A 22,778-nucleotide genomic window follows, 5' to 3' on the forward strand; every position below is an offset into this window, starting at 1 on the left:
CGGTGGCGACGAGGAAGGCGGCCTTCTCGGCGGCGGCGGCGGCACCCCGAAGGGGGCAATCCGCCCGAGAGCAAGCAACTCCCCACGACGTGCTCCAGCGCCACTATTCCCTTCAGGCTGCCACCACCACACCGACCCGAGCCGGGCCCTCAAGCTTGCGAGGAACAAGGGGAGGGGAGGGGATGCTGCAGAGCCAAGCCGGCCACGCTCCCCTCTTCGAGGACCGTCTCCTCTCGTGGGGGGAGGGAGGGCCTCGGTGGCGGCAACCTTGCTCGCGCGGCCCTCGCCCTCCTCCTCCTCCTCCTCCCCTGCTGCTGCTGCTGCTGCCGTTGCATCAGGGCTCGCGCGGCCTCTCGCGAGGTTGCCGCCCGCTGCCCCTCCCCCCTCCGCCTCCCTCCCAGCTGCCCCCTCCACCCCCCACTCAGCCCCACGTCACCGGGAGACCAGACGGGGACAACATGGCGGAGCGGAGGAGACACAGGAAGCGGATTCAGGTACCGCGCACTCGCCTCTCTCCTCCCTCTTTCACCCAGCCGCCCGCAGGCATCGCCTCCCGCTTCCCGCTCTCCTCCCACCACCCCGCCTGGTCACCGCCTCCCCCCCACCCGCCACCCCTCAATATTTCGCCCCCCTCCTCCTCTTGCCTTTTCCGGACCCTTTATTCCTGCCCGGTCCCTTCCCCGCACAGGGCCCGCCGCCACGTCACCGCTCCCCATCGCAGCAGCATCCTCTCCCCTGCCCCCTTCTTCTCCCCCCTCTTCTCCCGTATGCAGCCTCCGAGCCCCCCCCCCCAGTCTCCTCCCCACCGCCCTCTCCCTTTCCCCCTTCCAGTGTGTCATCCTTTATGAGTACACCTCTCTCCCTGTGCCTCCCTTGGACACCCCTTCTTCTCGCTCCCTCCCCACAGAAACAGTCCCACACACATACATACCGTACGTGTTGTTGATAGAATAGGCAAGCTATCTCATTCATACACGCCACACACTAGTCCTCATTCCCAGGTATAATCTCTCACCAGCCTTCTAAAATCAATGCATCCATCCTCTTTCTTGCCATCTCTCTCTCTCTCTCTCTCTCTTTCTCTCTGTATTCCTCCCTGCCATGAAGATTGGGATGCAATTTGTATCTCACCTAGGTGCCCATCAGAACCTAAAGCCTTATTTTATTCCAACTTCTCCAGGTAGTTTCCCTTTGCACCTTCCCTCTCTACAGAATGTAACTTTTCACAGTGTCTCCTGCAAAGCCCTTTCCCCCTCCAAGTGTAATCCTTTATAATACCCCAACAAAGTTTCAGGGTAGCCCCACTAAATAGTATATATGTTTTCCTTTCCAGCACCTTTCAACACCCACCTCCCATCATGACAACTGTTACATCAACCCTCACCACTTATCTCTTCCTTCAGAAGCATATCCTTCTTGCACCATGGCAAAGCGTACAACCTCCCCCTTGCAACATTTCGCTGCTAAACGTTTCCACAAAACCCACAGCCAATTCCTTGATAAACTGTCTTATTATCATACAGCTCTTCACCCTTAGCACAGAAGAATGTCTGCGTCATGTACATCCAAAATATAGGTTTGGCGTGCTTGCCTCTGTCACACAACTGTAACTGAACTGTAACTGAGAATGTCATATTTAGTGAGCAAAGCACATCTGCTATTTAATCACTTCTGTACCTTTGCTTGTGGCATACTAGTAGATGCCACCCTGTTGCATTAAAATAACAGTTGATCACCTCTGCTCAGTCCTGATAACTGTAGCACGCCTGCCCATATAATCTATCATATGCATTCACACCTCCTATGTTGTCTCTGCATTCATATACACCCTCACACACACCTAGAATGAGTCTTTCTTTTTGGCTGTTCCAGATGTAGTGACAACATATGAATGAGTCACCTTTTCTGCAGTCAGCTGCAGTAATTATTTTTTGCTTTTCTTCTTATGAGAGATAGAGAATGGGTCAAATCCAATGCTTTAAATCTGCTGCCATATACTGAGCATCTTATGGATGCTATACACCTCTATGTGCTTTATGTGTGTTGTAGTGAACAAGTTTTATATCCTCAGAATGGTTTGGGGAAACTGTACAATGTTTAATAAGGGATGAAACTGTACAATGTTTAATAGGGAATGTTAGAGAAGATCACATGGCATCTGAAGTTGTAAAGTAAAAACACTTGAAAAGCTTATTTCTCCAAATATGTTCACATAGGAAGAATTGTATGTGTGGACAATACTCATGAAATAGTGCTGAAATTTCAATACTCATGAAATTAGCACCATGCGTAATACTCTATTTTGCAAATTTCAGCCATTTTACCAGCTTGCATGTAGTCTGACTGTGCACAAAGTCTAAAAGTGTAGCATTCTTTGGAGTATTCCTTAACAGTAACATATGTAGGGCTCAGGAAATCCACTAGTCTATGATGAGTGAAAAATGATGCCTGACAAGTGTTGAGAAGTAATGTACCAACATAGTTTGAGAAAACAACTGAAGTCAAATATTTTGTCTGGCTGGTGAACTGAGCCAACATTTCTTGACCTCTGAACATACGGAAAGAAATAGAATATAGTATATGATACTAGGGTGCTAGAATTAGTAATTATTATTTAATGCAAATAGTGTCTATGGCCAACAGTCACATTAGTTAGTCATGACTAAATACCACTGAAATCCAGACTAACTTAGTTTGGAGGTTGCCCAGTGTATGTAATGAACAATTATGCAAACAAATACACAAGAAATGTATTAACTATTGTTAGACTCACATAGGTATCATCCTGTTTCACTGAGGTTAGTTTCAAGATGGGTCAGTGACAAAACTGGTCTGGAGCAGGGATTCTCAACATTGGGTCCCCCAGATGCTATTGGATTTCAGCTCCCAAAGTCCTTTGGCTGGGAATTATGGGAGTTGAAGTCCAATAACATCTGGGGACCCAACATTGAGAATCCCTGGTCTGGAGGATCATGAATGAACTACACACTTCTATCCCACCCTTCTTTCCAGCTTCCTTCTCCGCCTTCCAAACCAGAATTGGAAATTCTCTTCAAATCATGGTTTCTGATTTGGTTTAGAGGGCAAGTGCTAACTGTCATTTGCCAGTTTATACGTCACAGCAAACTATGATTACTATCAAAATGAAAAGGAAGACACTAGCGGGGAAAGAGCAGCCAAGTCTAATGGAGGGCTGTCTCACTTGAGCCTGTGATAGATATTCCAATAGGCCAAATTCTGTGATTGCAAAGATCAGCAGAAGGGCCTTGCAATGGAAGAAGTGCATTCCAGTTCCTGTTACCTTGTGATCAGAATCTTAAACTGTTCTTTGCAGGGGTGAAATGGCCACAGGAAAGACACTTCAGTAGTGGTTGTCTATTTCTGCTTTCTCCTTAAGGCCCCTGTACTGGCATTAAATATTGGATCTGCACAGATAGTAGCATCAGTGTAGATCTGAGGATCCCAGGTTTTTCAGGGAAGTGCATGAGCAACTACTTGATGCAGCCTTTTCTTGAAGACCAGGCTTAAGAACATATTATGTAACTAATGGCTGGAGTAGGATATTTGTGGGCTTCCTTTCTACATGTCTGTAACTGTCTATAAATTATAGAAAAGAACATTCAACTGAAAATAATTTCACTACTGTAGAGGAACTGCAGGATAATGTTTATAACACAATGTGTGTGCAACAAATGATAATCTAATATTCAGCCCACATTGGCAAGAAATCTGCAGTCATCCCAGCACACACAAATTTCCCAATTTACTTCAATGCCAGGGCAGCTGTCTCCATGCAACAGGTATGTATGTGTAGATCTGCTGTTGGCTCTGCAATAAATTGCAAAGCTTTTCCTCTCATAGCAGCTTCCTTCTATACAAAAAGACCCTATATCAAAGTGAGCTAATATCAAACACATGCCAACTTTAAAACATACATCTGAGGGTTTTTTCCCTTCACTCTCTCCAAAATGGGAGTTAATTCCTGGATGACTGGTGTCTGTTAATTTATTAAACTCACCTAGTAAATGCTGGAAAGAGCATAGTTACCATGAATAATAATTTCATACAGAATTGAAAAATGTTTAAATTACAGCAGTTGTGTGAAGAGTGAATGAATAACTTAGTACTTCTGAACAAATGTATACTGTACATTGGTAAACCTACAATATAACATAAGTGAGTTGGATTATTTCTGATACGGTTTCCTGTAATAATTCTGCCTAATATTAAATGATGCAGATGCCTCTTATATATTATTATTTTTATGTATAACTTTCTTGTTGTGAGTAGTCTTGGATGGTTTTCAATATTTAAAGAGAACATTTGTAAGCATGTACAAAATCTGGCTTTTCATGAAATAATTTGCAGTTGTTCTTTTGTGCGATCTTCCAGAATTTATATACTCTTGGTGTAGTGATGGAACTTGTGCTCTTAGAGAGGGCTTCATATCAATGTACATAAAATGCAAACTTTCTTGCCACCATATTTCACTTATTCTCATGAAACCTTTTGTGTCTGCAAATATATATCTTTGCTTTGACAGAAGGATTTGAATTTCATGTGAACGTAGTTGAAAATATAAGAATGATAAAACAATGCAGAGAGATTGGGATTCTCTGTTCAAACACTAATGAACAAAATGCAGTCTTTTGCATGCTTACATGGGAGTAAGTCCTCCTGTTGTGCTTAGTGGGATTTCCTTCCAACATGGTTGAACTAGATTCTACATTATTTAATAGGAGAATAGAGGCAATGGAATAAATGCACAGGTGTAACTGGATCCAATTTTCCAATCTTTTCTGTTGTATATATGACTATTGATGTGTGCATCTGTAAAACAAAAGCAACTCAATCTATTTTTGGAAGGTGTTTTACATTTTCCTTATTTCTTTTGCATGCCAGCAAAGACCTCTATTCCCAGATTAAATTGAAGTGATTCCTTCCAGATGTTCCTGGATTTTTTGCTTCTGTGCCTTGATCTCATGTGAGATGCAGTTACGGGAAGCCTTGGATGATTAGCATATGTTTTGCCTGCAATGTGTTCCACAGTCATACCTTGCCAGATATGTGTTGGGTAGTTTTCAACTTTATCTTATTTATCTTAGATTTTATAGGCTGCCTCTATATTTATTTCATAGGTTTATACTGTTGTTATCGACATAGCACAAGGCAATTACAATAATAAAAAATGCAACTAAACAATAATAAATAACCAATTAAAATTACAATATAGAGAATAATTACACTAAATAGCTAAAAGTAGCAGATAACAATAAAAAACCATGACAAAATACAAAGCCAACACAATCAATGAAATATAACTTCTTATTTAATGAAGAATATTAGATTGGATTAGTTTATTTTCAAATACTCATAGTATTTCTTTCTTTCCAACAGTTACACAATCTTCTTGGCTACCCTAATTGTTCTTTCCTTGTCTTTCTTTCATCCCACTGACGTGTCATAGTGTTCTGTTCAAAAATTTGTAAAGATTGATACAAAATTCTTTCCTTGCTCTTTGTTGTGAAAAGCATTTGGGGATTGTCTTTACTAATACTAAGTGGATGTGGCCCTGCAGAAGTACCATAGGTTAGCCAGCATGGTGTAGTGGTTAGAGTTCTGGACTAGGACCAGGAGACCTGAGTTCAAATCCCCATTCAGCCATGATACTTGCTGGGTGACTCTGGGCCAGTCACTTCTCTCTCAGCCTAACCTACTTACCCCTACAGGGTTGTTGAGAGGAAAAACTTAAGTATGTAGTACACCACTTTGGGCTCCTTGGAGGAAGAATGGGATAAATAAATAAATAAAAATATTTTTTGAAATCATAGAATAAAATGCACATGTACATCTGAGGAGATTAATATAATTAAAACAGATGTCTGGAAACATTCCTTGGATTTTTTGGTTAATGAGAATTCAGTTTTCTTCCATACCAGATGTATGTGGCCTTTGCTTGATACAGTGGCATTAATTGGGATCAATCTTGTGATAATGGATCACAAGCTGAACATTAGTCAGCATGTGATGCAGCTGCAAAATAGGCAAATGCAGTTTTAGGATGCATTAATAGACCAATAGTTTCCAATTCAGGAGAAGTAGTAATTCCATTTTATACTGCATTAGTCAGACCTCATCTGGAGTACTGTGCCCAGTTCTGTGCACCACACATTAGAACAGAGTAGCCAAATTGGAACAGGCAATGAAAATGGCCAGGGTTCTGGAAGCAAACACTACGAGGAAAGACTGAATGAATGAAGAAAACTGAGGGGGAACATGATAACACTTTCCAAATACCTGAATAGGTGTTCTGTAGAAGAAAGCAAAGACTTGTTCTCTGCTGCTCTACAAGGCAGGACTAGATCTAGTGGACAAATTGTAGGAGGGTGAGTTTTGGTTGAACGTTAAGAGAAACTTCTTAAAGGTAACAGCATTTTGACAACGGAACCAGTTACTGACATGGAGGGATCACTCTCACTGAAGACTTTAACTTGACGGCCATCTTTAGGTAGTGTTCTAGTTCTGGATTTTGTGTACTGAGCAGGGGGGCATGGCCTACAAGGTCCTCTCCAACTCTGGTGCCAGAGTAAAATATTCATTCTATTAAACATGAATCTACTTTAGTCCGGTTTGTTTTCATTTATGTCATTTGACTTTGACTTTTCTTCTGGAAAGAACAGAATGTATGACTTCAAAACATGATTGGTTCAAATCTAAGGCCATTTCAGGCTTTAGGTGAGGAAGTTGGTAAAAAAAAAGTTCTGAGAACAGATTGTACTTGCTGGCTACTTGCATGAATAATTATATTAAACTGACCTAACCATTTGTTTTAAAAGTTCCTTTTTGTAAACTACAAGAATGAGGATAGCACAGTGACTGGTAATGGAGGGTATTGTAGACAGAGAAGCTAGGGAATCCACAGGCAACTCAGTCCTTGGCATCAATCCCGCAAAGTCCTGCTAGTGTGTGCTTGCCAGCCTGAACCCAGCACTGGTACTGTTTACAGGTATATTAGCTAAGGTAGGACTTACTGTTCGCTCTAACAGGGATTCCCAGATGCTCCTAGCATCCCCAGCAGCAATGGCCTTTGGCTGGGGATTATGGGAGTTGTAGTCAACAACATCTGGGAATCCCTGTTAGAAGGAACACTGTTAGGGCTGCTTAGTTTCAGCCCTTCAGCTGTTTTTGGACTACAACTCCTATAAACCCCAGCCACAGTCGCCAGTAGCCAGGGATTATGGGAGTTGTAGGCAAACATCTGCAAGAGGGCTGAAGTTGACCAGCCCTGAGCTAAGTGGTGACTGTCCATTCCCCATCCCATCTCCACATTCCATTTGGGAGAGATGATTTAACTGCCCTTCATGCAATTACTTGCAAAGGCATATATGGAACAGGCAGGGCAGAGCGAATCCTACTGTGATATATTACAGGTCCACCAGTGGAGCAGGCCACCTCAAACCAGGAAATCCTGCTTTGAAGTAGATTTGCTATACTGGTGGACCTGTAATGTGCCCCTGTCCCCGGACATGTATGGTTAAGAGCTCATTAGTGTAACAGCAATGTTAAGGGATTTCTACAGTTGTATTACTTGTTACGGTTGTACAGTTGTACTACTTGTGAACAAAGAGCAGAATGCAGTCTAGAGAAATGATACTATATCTTTAGTCTCACTCAAGATTTTTGATTAGTTTCAAAAGCATCCAAAGTGTTCATCTTTCGGCTTTTTAAATGGTTGTTTTATACATTTGTTAAAATTTTAAAATACTATAAAATGCTGTGCTAGGACATTAATAATAAATCCAAAAATTCCATTTCATATAAAGAAAACCTCCAAATATTTGACTTTTGTAAAGTTCACAGAGAAACCCTGAGATATTTGCAGCATGAGAATTCTCTATAAGTAACTATTGCATGTGGAAGGAAGTTTCTCTAAAGCAGGGGTTCTTAAACATGGGTCCCCAGATGTTGTTGGACTTCAACTCTCATAATCCCCAGCCACAATGGACGAATGCTTTGTGGAGTTGAACTATGGGAGTTGGATTATGGAAGTTGAAATTCAACAACATCTGGGGACCCTTGTTTGAGAACTCCTGCTCTAAGGGAACTTCCACATTCCTTCATTGTCACATCAGCCCTGAGAAACATTTCCTAAAGGTCAGGGACCCTTGGAAATGGGGTTGAGTGAGGCTGCAATAAATCATAGAGTACTCACAGAAAGTGCCTCCTGATTTGCAGTGATTTCCCCACCACAACCCTTTCCCAAGGATCACCTGACCCTTCTTGCTCTTTATAGCGGCATACAGGGGGTTGCTATGAAGAGCAAGGGATGGGGAATTTCCTTTGTGGGAGTGTCCTTCCAAATGCAGTATGGTAGTTTGGATCCAACCTCTTTTTAAAATCCATCTCTCTGAAGAGAGAGCTCCTGTACTGTGACAAACAAATTTTATAACTACTTATTTCCTGTAGCTTCACACTATCTAGTAAAAAGTTGTTCTTCCTGAAGAGTCTTAACACTTGCGGTTATGCTCTTAAAGTGGCTATTAATTTAAGTGGCAACTTATTTGAACTTTTTGGAAGATGCATATGTACAAACCTACTATAGCATTATGCTATACTTGAGAACTTGATAATGTCCAATGCCTACATATAGTAAGTGTATATATATTTAAAGTACTTCAGTTTCTAAACTCCCTTATGTGTAGTGGTTTTGAATGTTAAACCTGACAGAAGAATAACTCCACCTGCATTGTTTGTGCAGTATTTATGGTAGCTGGCTCTGTGCTATTCCACATGAAACACATATAGGGCAAACATTGCACTCAAGTGTTTCTTTTATAGGGTAATGCATGATTAGTGTTAAATACTTGAAGACAGCTTATCCAGGCTAAAAATACCCAGCTTCTTCAACTATTCCTCATAGGTCTTGCTTTCCAGACCCCTCACCATCTTTGTTGCCCTTCTCTGAACACATTCCAGTTTAACAATAAACATCCTTTTAAAAATGTGGGACCTGGAATTGGCCACAGTATTCCAAGTAAGTTTTTCCACCCATGTGCAATAGAATGAAATGATTACTTTTTGTATTGTGGGCACTATGTTTCTGTAATTGCAGTTTAAGATTGAATTAGCTTTTTTAGCAGCTGCACCACACTGCTGCCCCACATTCAGGTGATGTTCACTAAGACACTTAGATCCCTTTCACTTGTATTGCTTCCAAGCCAGGTGTCTCCCCTTCTGTATTTGTCTGTTTGATTTTTCTTACCCAAATGCAGGACTTTACATTGTCTCTTTTGAACTTCAACTTGTTGGTTTTGGCCACTGTTCCCTCTAAGGCGTGCACATGTGCACGCGCTCACAAGTTTTAGGATGTCCGCTCAGTTCATTTTCAATCCTGCTCAGGTTGAATCAGGAAGGCCCCACTCTGTATGCACGTGCACACACACTGCCTTGATACAGAACAAAACTTGGTCCGCACAGAGATGAAAAAAATTAGAGGCACCACTGGTTTTGGCCCATCATTCAAGCCTGTCCAAATTGAACTGAATCTTGAATCTGTCTTCTTTCTGTTTGTTGCTGGTCACAGACTGTAATACTGAATTGATCTAAAGCGTTAATTCTCCCCCTCCCCTCCCCTCCCCAGCTTTGTATCCTCTGAAGATTTTATGAGCATCCTTCATCCAAACAATTTATGAAAATGTTGAACAGCACAGGGCCCAGGACAGAGCCAGTGGGGCACTCCACTTGATACCTGCCTCCTGGATGACATGGATATGCTTTACACACATTTACAGGTCCTTTGGGGTCTGTTTTAAAACCTACTTATGTGATCATATATTCTGAAACAATACCCTTAGTAAGAATTGGTTGCTTTTTGAACTAGTTTTTAAAAGGAATTATTATAGATGAAGAGTTTAGTGCTCAGAATACTTTGGGATTGAAATTTATGCTATTTGGATCAATAAACTAGTCTCTGTTCCTCCTGGATTTTGTTTTTCTAATTTGCAATATTTGCACATCAAAGGGTTTATAGCACAATCCTGAGCATGTTTACTTGGAAGTAAGTCTTGTGTTCAATAGGACTTACTTCTGGGTAAGCATCTATAGGGCTGCAAGGCTGAATCAGATTGAGAGAAGAGCTCTTGATTAATTAGGGATTCTTAACTACTCTACAGTCTGTTTCACCTTGGGATAGAATATTGTGCAGAGATTAATGGAGTTCACTGTGGCCAATGAAAACACTGTATCATGATGAGAATGATCACACTTCAAAGGGTTAACCATGATTGACAAGCCACACATGCTCCCACAGAGCATGTCATGAGATCTCGGAATTTTCAGGCTATCCCAGTTAAATTGTTGAGGTTAACTGTCCTGGTCATCTATCCCCAGTTAAATGCTGGTTAATGTTAATAATTTAAATGGATAGCCTGGAAATTGCAGCTTCTCATGACATCTCCACGAGAGAACACAGGGGTTGCCAATGGCAACCATGTTCTTCAACCATGCTTACTCTCATCGTGAGAATGCGACCTGCGTTTATTGTGTGATTGGAATGAGTGTGCTATAGTGTGTTGCTAAATAACTCTCAGGTTACAGTCTGAATCAATAAGCTTGGTTTTCTGATCATATTCCATAACATTGCTGCTGCCTGCCTCTGACACCTGTTCCTTAAAAGTTTCTTTTCTGCTGTACAAGTGGACCTCACTATATGCGGATTTGTTATCTGCAATTTCGCATATCCACAGTCGGGTAATTGACACCCAACTTCAGCATACATGGTCTCCATCACAGTTTTTAGAAAGCATGTCAAATCATGGCTTTATACCCAGGCTTTTATATGGTTGTCTATGCTGCTGCTTCTTGTATTTTGTACTGTTTTTATGCTTTTGTTTTAATTTTTTATTTTTTTAATCAGATTTGTTTATATATATATTTAGCTCAGTGTTTTAATGTGTCTTTTTTATAATCTTGTTTTTAAATTTTATTGTGAGCTGCCTTGGGATTTTCTTAATGAAAGGTGGTGTATAAATTTAACAATAAATAAATAAAATAAAAAGGAGCCTAATTTCTCATATCTGCAATTAGGAGACAGTGAGAAATGACCTCGGAGGTCATTTTTTCCAGCTGCCATTTTGTAAAAGGGAGTAATTTTGTGGTTCATTTAGTTTAAAAAACAACATACACCTTGGGGGGAGTGAAAAATCATTGGGAAATTGATGTATTTGGACTTCTGGGGGGCATTGCTGCATAGCTGGAGGTCCCCATAGCATGGTAGGGCACTTCCCCACCCTTTAAAAACATTTTTTTGGCTATTTCCCCCTGCGATTTCCCACCCTCTGGGAACCTAACACCTCAATTTCCATAGGTGCAATGACTCGTTATTCATAGTTTCATTACTTGCGGTTGTAGGCAAGGAACGGAAACCCTGTAAATAATGAAGTACATCTTTATGTGTATGCATCTCATGCTACTTGGAATAGTAATTGTCCTTGGGCTGGTAGCTAACTGTAATCTTCCTTTATGAAAATGATGTTAATTGCATGCACCTAGAATATGCAGGTAAAGTGAAAGGTTTCTGCTCATTGTACATTGATAAAATATGGCCCTCTGCACAACCAATTGCGCAGATAATTTATTCAACCCATGTCAAGGAGATGAAAGCAAAGATAATTCTGTTAACGCTTCTAAGGTTGTGCACTTCAGAAATAACTAAATGGCGGTTTTCTACTCAGGTTGCACCATTCCCAAGCAGTATTCATTCCAAGATGAATGTGTAAGAATTTGAGAGATGATGACACTGTTTCCTTATCTGCAGTGTTTCCTCATCAGTACTGGCTCATACAGAGAAAACTATATGTTTCTTTCTGGCAACTGCTGCTTATGAACATTAAGAGCCAGGCTACACTCCTTGCTAGGCATAATACTTAAGGTTTCTACTGAATGAGTTCGGTTTTTTTGCACGGGTTCACATCTGCTGAAAGGCTTCATGTGAGAATCTGAAGATGGGATGCCAGAGAAACAGACCCTTGTCCTGTCCAGAACTTCCTCCTGATCTCTGTGAAGATGAGGTGCTGATTAGTCATTTGGGGGGGGGGCGTGGAAGGGGTCGATTTCTTAATTGTGGGATTATTCATTCAGTGGCCAGACGCCTCCCCCCCCCCTTTTAAATTCGGAAGCATTTTCAAGCATACTGTTTTGCAGATGTTTAAAGCTCTGATTCAGGACACTCCTAACCTGCTTACCAAGCACTGAGAGTGCTGAGCCATGTGCTGCTGATTATTGCTGCTAGTGTCATCCTAGATGGCATAGCTACCATCATGCCAAAGTAGTGATGGCTGCATGTAAATCCCTGCGATAGGAAGTATCTGTTGTGATGTGTTTACTCCCATTATTGCTGGAAGGGACATCTAGATGCTCTGACAGCACTTAATGTTATACCTAATGGACCTCCAGCTCTTGCAATTTGGTATTCCCATTGAGACTATGTTTGTTAAATATTCCTCGCTTGGTTCTGCTGCACTTTATTTTTGATTTTTTAATTGTTAATACAGGGAACATGGCACATGTGTTGTACTGCATACAGAAAATACTTTTCTCTGTGTGTGTGTGTGTGTGAGAGAGAGAGAGAGAGAGAGAGAGAGAGAGAGAGAGAGATTTGGATTGGATAAAGAAACAGTTCTTGATGCAGAAGATGTTACCTTCCAGTGTAAACTTTTTGATGCAGAAGATTTTACCTTCCAGTGTTTGTCTAGGTTTCACAATTTTATTTTTTCAAATATATCTAATGCTAACATAATTAGACCTTGCCCTATACTGGAACTAAGACCTTATGCTTACTGAGGTGGCAATTCTTTGTCTGGGTTGCTTTGCTTCAATCTGAAGATGGGGGCTCACTTGATTATATGCTCCTCCATACAAAAAGCTTATTGAACATAAAAATACTAGCATGTGAGGGAGAAGAGTTCGAGCCTAGCTTTCTCTCTGACACATAAATTTACTATGTGCAGGGACCTTTCTGCCCCCTTCAATGTGGGTATAATCAGTCAAGTGAACTTCTTGTTTCAGTTGGAAGTGATGCCATAGGTTGACCATCATAGTGAGCACAATGTTAAAGTGTGAGGACTTGTGCATATTCTTCCCCTGGAACCCTTGCTTCCATATCCCTCACACCTTCTGTTGTCTTTCTATCTGTCAAACTTTAGGTTTTTAGTTATTTGGGGCAGGACCTATCATTCTCATTGGGATATATTTAGTTATTTCTTGTTAGGTCCTGTAGAGGTTGCTGTAGATTCTTTCAATCTCGTTGTTCTGTACAGGACAATGACAATAAAGATTTATCGTATCGTATCGTATCTTATGTTACCTGGTAAAATGCCATGTTCACTGAGGGCACTTTGTATTTTGACCCATATTATATTCTCCTGCCATTTTGCAAAGAGAGGAAGAAGCAACTATGTAATTAATAAACTTGCTTCACATGCTCAACATGTTTAACATGTTTGTTCTTTCATAGGTGGAGGACATTCCCTGACATAAACAGTTTTTAAACTTACTTTTAGCTTTAATAGCTTGACCATGCAGGAATGGTCTAGTAACCATAACTTCACATGATCCTTGGCCTGTTTTGTGTGTCTATGTGTGTGTGTTGTTTTTATGAAGCTAGCATGTTCTTCCCATTTCTCCTTGCAAACATGGTGACTCCATTTGTATGCAAAATTTTAAAAGGTGAAAAATAGGGCCTGTGCAATAGATGCAAGTCCCAGAGAAAACTTTTTAAGAATCATGTATAGATGGTACTGTACACTATGAAGTTACAACAAATGTTTGCAAACGTAAAGTGACTTTGTTGGCAGTGTCCCCTCTTAGAGGGAACACTGATTGTTGGCATTATAAACACCATAATGGCACTTTTAATGCATTTGGTAGAAATGTAATTTACAATGAACTTACTGGAGAAATGTTTTGACCTGCCTTAAGAACTAACCGGATATGAAATCTCTTTAGAACCCATTGTACTTTATTAGGATATTTAAATAAATATACTGAATATAGACATTTAGTATCAATCCAGATTTTTATTGTTAAACAATGAAAGCAAAGGTGTAGCTATAATTGAGCAGATAGGTTCAAAGAACCTGGGGCTCCCAGATCCACCCCTCTCTATTTTCTTCATTATCTCTCTCACTCACTAGGGGCCACTGGGGAGAGGGATGAGCATGGGCCCCCTCTCCCCTAGCTATGCCCCTGACTGAAAGCAAGATGTGGATATGTAGAAACACTGTAATTGATATTTGATGCAAATGTATAAACTTACCTTTATCCAGGGATCTACAGATTTAGGCCACTAGCCAGCCATTATTTGTGTCTGATTCACTAATGATTCACTAGCCAGCCATTATTTGTGGTCACTGTCAATTCCCTCAGATCCTTTTCTGGCATACAGGTAGAAGGAAAGAAGTGGGTTTACTGTCATTTGCATTGGGATATGAAGCTGAGTGGCCAGATTTGGCTTTTTAAAAGCCAAATTCTGGCTTATGGCCCATTTGAACCATGAGTATACCCCTTAGGTTCTGGCAACCTTGATATGAAGATGGTAAGAAACAGTGGGAGCTCTTTCCTATTGCTCAGAAAGGATTCCTGCTGTTTCTTACCTTCTCAAAAAGGGCTGTGGAAATGAGACCTTTGGTGAGGAGATCTGTGTGGTGCTGGATGCCCTTCTCGCCAGAGGGCCGGGGCCACTTGCCACTGGTGAGTGGATTTGTAGATGCCTGCTAGTATGTGTGGGACAACAAGATGCATGTGAGCATTATTACTATTATAATTACTATTTTTTATACACTGCTATTCAACAAAAAGGTTCTCAAAGCATTTTACATAGAAAAAGAATAAGAATAAAGAGAAGGTTCTTTTTGAGATAGTGGGTTCATTTTATCAGCTGTTGGAATAGAACACTGCCCAGAGAAAATGTGTGTTTAGAAATTTGAACTGAGTGTAACAGGCAATAAATGATATTAGGTGTTCATATACCACGTGGCTATATGTACATTAGAACTGCCCTGCTGGATCAGGCCCAAGGCTCATCTTGTCTAGCATCCTGTTTCCCTCAGTGGCCCACCAGATGCCTCTGGGAAGCCCATAGGCAAGAGATGAAGGCATGCCCTCCTGCTGTTGCTGCCCTGCAACTGGAATTCAGAGGCATCCTGCCTCTGAGCCTGGAGGTAGTCTATAGCCATTAAGATTAGTAGCCATTGATAGACCTGTCCATGAATTTGTCTAAACCCATTCTAAAGCCATCCAAGTTGGTGACCATGACCACATCCTGTGGCAGAGAATTCTATAGATAACTGAAAAAGTGTATGAAATAATACTTCCTTTTGTCAGTCCTAAATATTCTGGCAATCAGTTTCATGGGATGCCCCTAGTTCAGGTGTTCTGAGAGAGGCAGAAAATTTTCTCTCTCTTCATACCATGCATAATTTTATAGACCTCTATAATTTATCCCCGTGGTTTCCATTTTTTCTAAAAAGTCCCAGATGTTGTAGCCTTGCCTCCATAAGGAAGGTGCTCTAGGCACCTGATTAACTTGGTTGCCTTTTTCTGCATCTTTTCTGGTTCTATAATGTACTCTTATCATATTGTAGATACTGAGGTGATTCTCACGATCAGCAAAAAGTGGGCTAAGGGAGCCTAGCTCGCTTTTTGCTGATTGTGTGCTGCAACGGGAGCCACATGGCTCCCGGTATCAAACCTTGGTAATTCCCCCTCCCCTTAGCCAAGGTTAATGGAGCGAGTGCGTTTTGATTGTGTATTGCCGCGGCTCGGCTCCATGCTGCGGCAACATATGAGGAGACCCCCGACCAGAAGGCCCGTGATGGAGCTGGTAGTCGTGTGAGTGACCGATCCGACCCCCCAGGCCTGTCTGGGGATCTTCTGCGGGGAAAGCCGGCTAAGCCCACTCTCCCCACAAACCCTCTTAAGGCGAGTCTCACTGATTGTGAGACTCGCCTCATTATCTGTGAGCACCTCATTGGTCATTCCTGCAACATTATGACTGCAGGGAACAAAAGTATATTTTAAAAATCCCCCAATCCTAAACACACTTATTTCAAAGTAAGTTTCTTTGAGATTATTAAGTCACTCTGCATACTGAATTTGTTTTCTCTTCTTCAGTTCTTAGATTTTGAATGAATATTTATTTATTGTATTTTACACTGTTTTTCTGTTCCAAGGTACACAACTTAAACAGTTGTTATGTACTGAATAAGATAAAATAAATAAAAATGATATGTAAAAAATGAGGGCTAAAGCCTTTGTTGTTGTTGTTTAAAAAAAACCCCAAAAAACACAGGACTAAAACTTTAACCAGAACATTTTGATAGGAAAAAAAGTTTAGCTTCCAGCTTGGTTTCTTTAACCAACATATTTTATTTATTTATTCATTAGGCATTTATAGACTAGATTACTGCCAAAAGATGTTACCCTAAGCGATGTACAAAACTAATCTAAAACCACAATCAATAAAATGTCCATCAACAGCAATAAAACAGTCAATAAGAACCAGACATGCAGCCAAATAAAAGAACTGATAAACTATATTAAAAGCAAGAACAGTTAAAACATCCAGTTAGCTGACAGCCTACAGGGGCATTTCAGAGTTTTAAGTTCCACCATAGAGAGAGCCTGGGTCTGCACCTCCATAGTAATTGCCTTCTGAAAGAAGGGGACACAGAGCCACATTTCCCCATGTATCTGATGGAATGGGGAGTTATGGGCAGGCAAAGACCCTCCCTAAGATCATAGGACTAGACAGTAGAGTATATGGCAGTACGCCAAATAGGGGCTATTGACACTGATGCCAAATCCTTCTCTGAAAGGAATGGCCTCAGCCCCTTAGGCTCACCAGTCTAAGCTGGTAAAAGATGCTCCTGTTGATCCACTGCTGCCATTCCTGAGAATGGTAGTGAAAGTTTAAGGAGCACCCTTAGGCGGTGAACCTTGAGGTGCTTCACACAATTAGTGAGAAACACCAGGAGGTTTGTGCGGGGAGAGCAGGCTTAGCTGCTCCATCACAGCCGCATCCGGCTGTGACTCCATCAGGAGCTCTGAGGATTGGGGGAAGGGGAGCGGTGCCCCAGCCCCTCAAACCCCAGGAAGTCCTGGAGTCTTGGAAGTTCCTGGAAGTTCAAACCCCAGGAAGTCCTGGAGTCTTGGAAGTTCCCTGGAAGTTCCCGGAAGTTCAAACCCCAGGAATTCCTGGAGTCTTGGAAGTTCCCTAGAAGTCCTGGAAGTTCCCAGGAACTTCCTGGAGTCCCCTCTCCCCCTGACCCTGAGTGTTCCAGCCGTGGCTGCAAGCAGCCACAGCTGACACATACGCAGAAAAACAAGGTTAACGGAGTGCCCACTCTATTAAACTCATAACCTCGTTTAAGAGGAGGGGTTGTCAGGTGGGCTAGCCACTGTGGGACCACTGGGCTCCCCTCTAAGCCAGGTGGTTCCGATGATCTCTGAAAACCGGGCTGGACTTAACACTCTTTGCATTTTAAAAGCCTCTCTGAGTGGATTTTTGTCTCATGAAACGTGGGGCTGAAAAGGGTTTCTCTGGTGCGACATGCCTTCAGCAATCTACCAGTTTTCTCACCATGTGTAGGCTTGCACGTGGGAGGACTTTTGAGTATTTTCCCCATAGCAAAAGAAGGAGAGTTTCCCTGGGATTTCTACTCCAAGCCCAGGGAGGGTCAAACTGAGATAAAGAGGGGTGGTGGTGGCCACCATTTTTGAAACTACCAGAAGTACAGGAAAGTTTAGGGGAAAGCCTAGCTAGGGAAGCGCAAAGGGGCTGATTCAGCATGTTTCTTCCCCTCATGTGTGCTTGCTCTGAGACAAAGGCTTTAATTAGCTACACCTGTCATTCAACTTTGACCGTTCCCTTGTATTTGAGGTGAAGTGAGGAATTATGAACATTCCATCTGTGGGGTTTGATCAGTGCTGGCTTATTAACACATTCTAAAGGGTTAGTTAAAAAGAACAAAAAAACCTTATGGCACCTGAAAGACTGACAGACTTATTAAGAGAGAAATCTGCAAGTTTTTAAGGCAGTCTCAGCTTTAACTAGTTGCCTGGTCACTTGGTGACCTGGAACTTGTCAGGATGAGTAGCACTGAAGGAATCTTTCTCTTTCTTTCTTTCTTTCTTTCTTTCTTTCTTTCTTTCTTTCTTTCTTTCTTTCCTGCACCTCTTTTGGCAGAGGTGGCTTCAGCAGTGCTTGGAGCACTGGTAAAATTTCCAGCAGTCTTGCCAGTCAGTTTCTTTCTCTAGGAAAATACCAGGAAATAACCCTCAGTCATTTTCTGGCACACTTTAAAGCAAAACAAAAAAGGTGACCAGCACCAGATGGCTGCTGGAAGTGTTATTAGTGTTCCAAGCACTGCTGAGGCCACCTCTGCCTGCAGACCCTCCAATGTCCAGAAACAGGCAAGCACAAACATTTAATAGGGAATTTCAGAAAGCTGTTAGAAGAGACAAGGTACAGTACTACAACAACATCTGTAAAGACCTTAAGAATGGAAATAGACACGGGAAAACAAGGAGAGTTTTTCAAAAGATCTCTGAACTCAGAAGGAGGTTCCAGCCTCAAATTGGTATGTTAAGGGATGCCAAAGGACAGATAGTAACTGATTCAGAGAAGATCAAACAGATGGAAGGAGTATACTGAAAATCTGTACAACAGGGACATCAACATCCAAGATACTCTAGAAGATATTCCCTACTTGCAAGAACCTCTAGTACAGGAAGATGAAGTTAGATCAGCACTCCAGTCATTACCAAGTTGGAAGGCTATAGGAATTGATGGAATAGCTACAGAAATATGGCAGGCAACAGAAGAAGAAGAAGTCAAAGCTCTAACCAAACTATGCCAGCAAATTTGGAGAATGACACAATGGCCAACAGATTGGAAGAGGTCAGTCTACATACCCATACCAAAGACAGGAGACTTAACAGATTGCACAAACCATCACACAATATGCTTAATTTCACACGCTAGCAAAATAATGCTCAGGATCATCCAACACAGATTAGAGCCCTACCTGGAAAGGGAAATGCCGGATGTTCAAGCTGGTTTCAGAAAAGGCCGAGGAACAAGAGACATCATTGCTGATGCACGCTGGATAATTGAGAAAGCCAAAGAATACCAGAAAGAAGTCAATATGTGCTTTATTGACTACAGAAAAGCCTTGACCATGTTAAGTTGTGGAATATCCTTAGGAAAATGGGCGACCCAGAACATCTCATTGTTCTCATGAGAAACCTATACACAGGACAGGAAGCCACAGTCCAGATGGAACATGGTGAAACAGACTGGTTCCAAATTGGCAAAGGAGTAAGACAAGGTTTTTATTGTGACACTCTATGGATGCGAAAGCTGGATTTTGAAGCAGCAAGATAGAAAAAGTATTGACGCGTTTGAACTTTGGTGCTGGAGAAGACTTTTGAGGATACCATGGACAGCCAGGGAAACAAACACATGTATCATAGAACAAATCAATCCATAATTTTCACTCGAGGCACAAATGACCAGGCTCAAACTATCATACTTTGGACACATTATGCAAAAACCCAGCTCCCTTGAGTAGTCCATAATGCTGGGGAAAGTTGAAGGAAAGGGAAGAAGAGCGCGACCAGCAGCAAGGTGGATGGATTTGATTACGACAGCAATGAATGCACTATTGAGAGACCTTAAAGGCCAAGTTGAAGACAGATCATCCTGGAGAGTTGACATCGACTTGACGGCACTTAATCAATCAATCAATCAATCAAATCAAATTACAAGGCTGCTTTAAGGTGCCACAAGGCTGCTGTTTTTATTCATACATGCAATTCTCACCTTGTGTAGCCATGAAATGATGAATGAGCATGTATGAACTGGTCTTTAGGCAGAGTTTGGACTTTTGAATGAATTTTCTTGGTACCAAGTGGCCGCTTGTAACACTAAATTATATTACAATAATGCTTGCTTGTTTCCAAAGTTCGCACCTTTTTACTTCCCTTACTTTGGTTCATTTTTTCCATTCTTAGAACTTCTAACTTCAGTCACTGAGTATTAGATGGGTATTTGAGGCACTTACATTTATAAGTCAGATATAATAACAATATGTGAAAAAGAACTAGGGAATTTTCTAATATTTTAAATCAAAGCAAAAATTAGCATTGCACTTTACTTCTGTATTTGTTCTGTATTACAGGAGGTGGGGGAACCGTTCAAAGAAGAGAAGGCAGTTGCTAAATACCTGCGTTTCAACTGTCCAACCAAGTCCACCAACATGATGGGTCACAGAGTTGATTATTTCATTGGTAAGGTTCTTTGTTATGCATATAATAAAACAACCCAGCAGCCACTCATTGTAAGAGTAAAGGTGAAAAGTTTAAGAATCGGGGTCATGAACTAAACCCTATTCAGACATTAAGTTGGACCTGAGTTTAGATGTCTGTACATGTGCAAGTGGTTTTGTTTGCATGACTGCAGCAGCATTAATTTCAAAAAGAGAATCTGACTACAGGTTCCTAACATGCATGGTACAGATAGGAAGTGTACTGCGATATTTGTATTCATCATAATATGTGAATAACTGTACCTGCATACACTGTAGACAGATTGCACAAGGGCTGAACATAATATATGAATAGGGCTCTTTCCTCTGCCTTTCTCAAGGAGATTGCAGGAGGGGAAGGTGAGAGAATCTGATTAAATGTATATTGATTGATTGAATGTATTTATTATATTTGCACACCACCCCAAACTTCTATCTCTGGGCAGTTTATAGCAGCATAAAACAAATTAAAATATAAATTAAAACCTTAAAACAATTTAAAACCATAAGTCTAATTAAAAAGCTTGGGTGAATAAATTTGTCTTTAGAGACTTTCTAAAAGTTTTCAGAGATGGGGAGGCTTATTTCAGCAAGGAGCGCATTCCAGAGTTTCAGGGCAGCAACAGAGAAGATCTGTTCCTGTGTAGCCATCAGATGAGCTGGTGGCAACTGCAGACGAACCTCTCTGGATTATCTCAGTGGCGATGGGGCTCATAGTGAAGAAGACGACTTCTTAAATACGCTGTGCCTAAGCTGTTTAGAGATATATCAGCACCTTGTATATTGCCTGGAAACGTATTGGTAGCCAGTGTAGTTCTTTTAATATAGGAGTAATGTGGTATCTTTGAATGACCCAGAGATCAACGTGGCTGCCACATTCTGTACCAACTGCAGTTTCTAGACTACATACAAAGGCAGCCGCACATAGAGCGCATTGCAGTAGTCAAGTCCGGAGGTTACCAACATATGCACCACTGTTCTGAGGTTGTTTATCTCAAGAAACAGATGCAGCTGGTGTATCAGCTCAAGCTGATAGAAAGCACCTCTGGCTGCTGCCTCAACCTGGGACCCCAGGGAGAGGTTTGGACCCTGAAGCACACCCAGACTGCGTACTTGTTCCTTCTGGGTAGGTGTAACCCCATCCATAATGGGTAGATCAAAATTGTCTCCCAGGTTCCATCCCCGCACAATAAGCAGCTCTGTCTTATATGGATTTAGCCTCAGTTTGTTATCCCTCATCCAGTCCTTCATTGCCTCTAGGTGGACATTTAGGGAGGTTATGCCTTCTCCTGATGATGTTGACAAGGAGAAATAGGTTCGGGTGTCATCAGCATACTGATAACACCCCACACCAAATCTCCTGATGATCTCTCCCAGCGGTTTCATGTAAATGTTGGAGACAGTATGGAGCCCTGGAGGATTCCATATAAAAGTTCACATTTTGAAGAACAATCTCCAAGTGACACCATCTGGAATCTGTCCAAAAGGTAGGAGAGAAACCACTGCAAAGTAGTGCCTCCCACTCCCTACCCCTGCATATGCTTAAAAGGATACCATGGTGAATAGTATTGAAAGCCACTGAGAGATCCAAAAGGGCCAACAGTTACACTCCCTCTGTCAGTTTCTGGTTGGAGATCCATCAGGCCGATCAAGACAGTCTCCACCCCATAGCACGCCCGAAAATGAGTTTGAAATGGGTCTAGCTAATCAGTTTCCTCCAAAACTTTCTGCAGCTGGGAGGCCACCACCCTCTCAAGTAGCTTGCCCAACCATGGAAGGTTGGAGACAGGCCTGTAGTTGCTTAACTCTGAGGGATTCAACTCAGGCTTCTTCAAAAGAGGTCTAGTGATTGCCTCATTAAGACAGGAAAACATTCTGCTCTCCCTCAGAGAAGCATTTATAATCTCTACCATGCCTTATAAAACAACCTCCCTACCCGATAGTATAAGTCATGTTGGATAAGGATCAAGAAAACAGGTGGAAGGCTGCACTGTTCCAAGCAGCTTATCCACATCATCAGGAGTAACAAACTGAAACTCATCCAGCATAAATTCATAGAAGGAGTTGTTGGACACCTCCACGTTAGACTCTGCAATAATTGTGGGTCTAAGTCAGCCCAAATACAAGAGATTTTATCCACAAAGAACTCATTAAAAACATCACAACAGGTAATTGTGATGATTATGAGAGCCAGCACAACGTGGTGGTTAGAGTGTTGGACTAGGACTGGGAAGATCTGAGTTCGAATTTCCATTCAACCATGAAACTCGCTGGGTGATTCTGTGCCAGTCATGTAAATCAGTGTTGTGGGGATAAAAATAGGCATGAGCTCCTCGGAGGAACAGTGGGATATAAATGTTAAATAAATAAATAAATTGATGGTTTCGAATTCTAATTCAAGGGAGGAGGGGC

General features: G+C 41.6%; 1 protein-coding gene across 1 annotated transcript in view; it reads left to right on the top strand.

Annotated features, from left to right (window-relative positions):
• The first annotated feature begins 341 nt into the window (after positions 1-341).
• SEC62 (SEC62 homolog, preprotein translocation factor) overlaps positions 342-22,778 on the top strand; it is a 48,721-nt gene continuing 26,284 nt past the window's right edge. The window contains exons 1-2 of the mRNA XM_053308317.1: positions 342-494; positions 20,241-20,349. Of these exons, the coding sequence (XP_053164292.1) occupies positions 459-494; positions 20,241-20,349 (145 nt within the window). The 5' untranslated portion in view covers positions 342-458. The remainder of the gene's footprint in view (positions 495-20,240; positions 20,350-22,778) is intronic.

Source organism: Hemicordylus capensis, chromosome 3 (assembly GCF_027244095.1).
Source record: "Hemicordylus capensis ecotype Gifberg chromosome 3, rHemCap1.1.pri, whole genome shotgun sequence".
In the NCBI taxonomy this organism is placed as follows: domain Eukaryota; kingdom Metazoa; phylum Chordata; class Lepidosauria; order Squamata; family Cordylidae; genus Hemicordylus; species Hemicordylus capensis.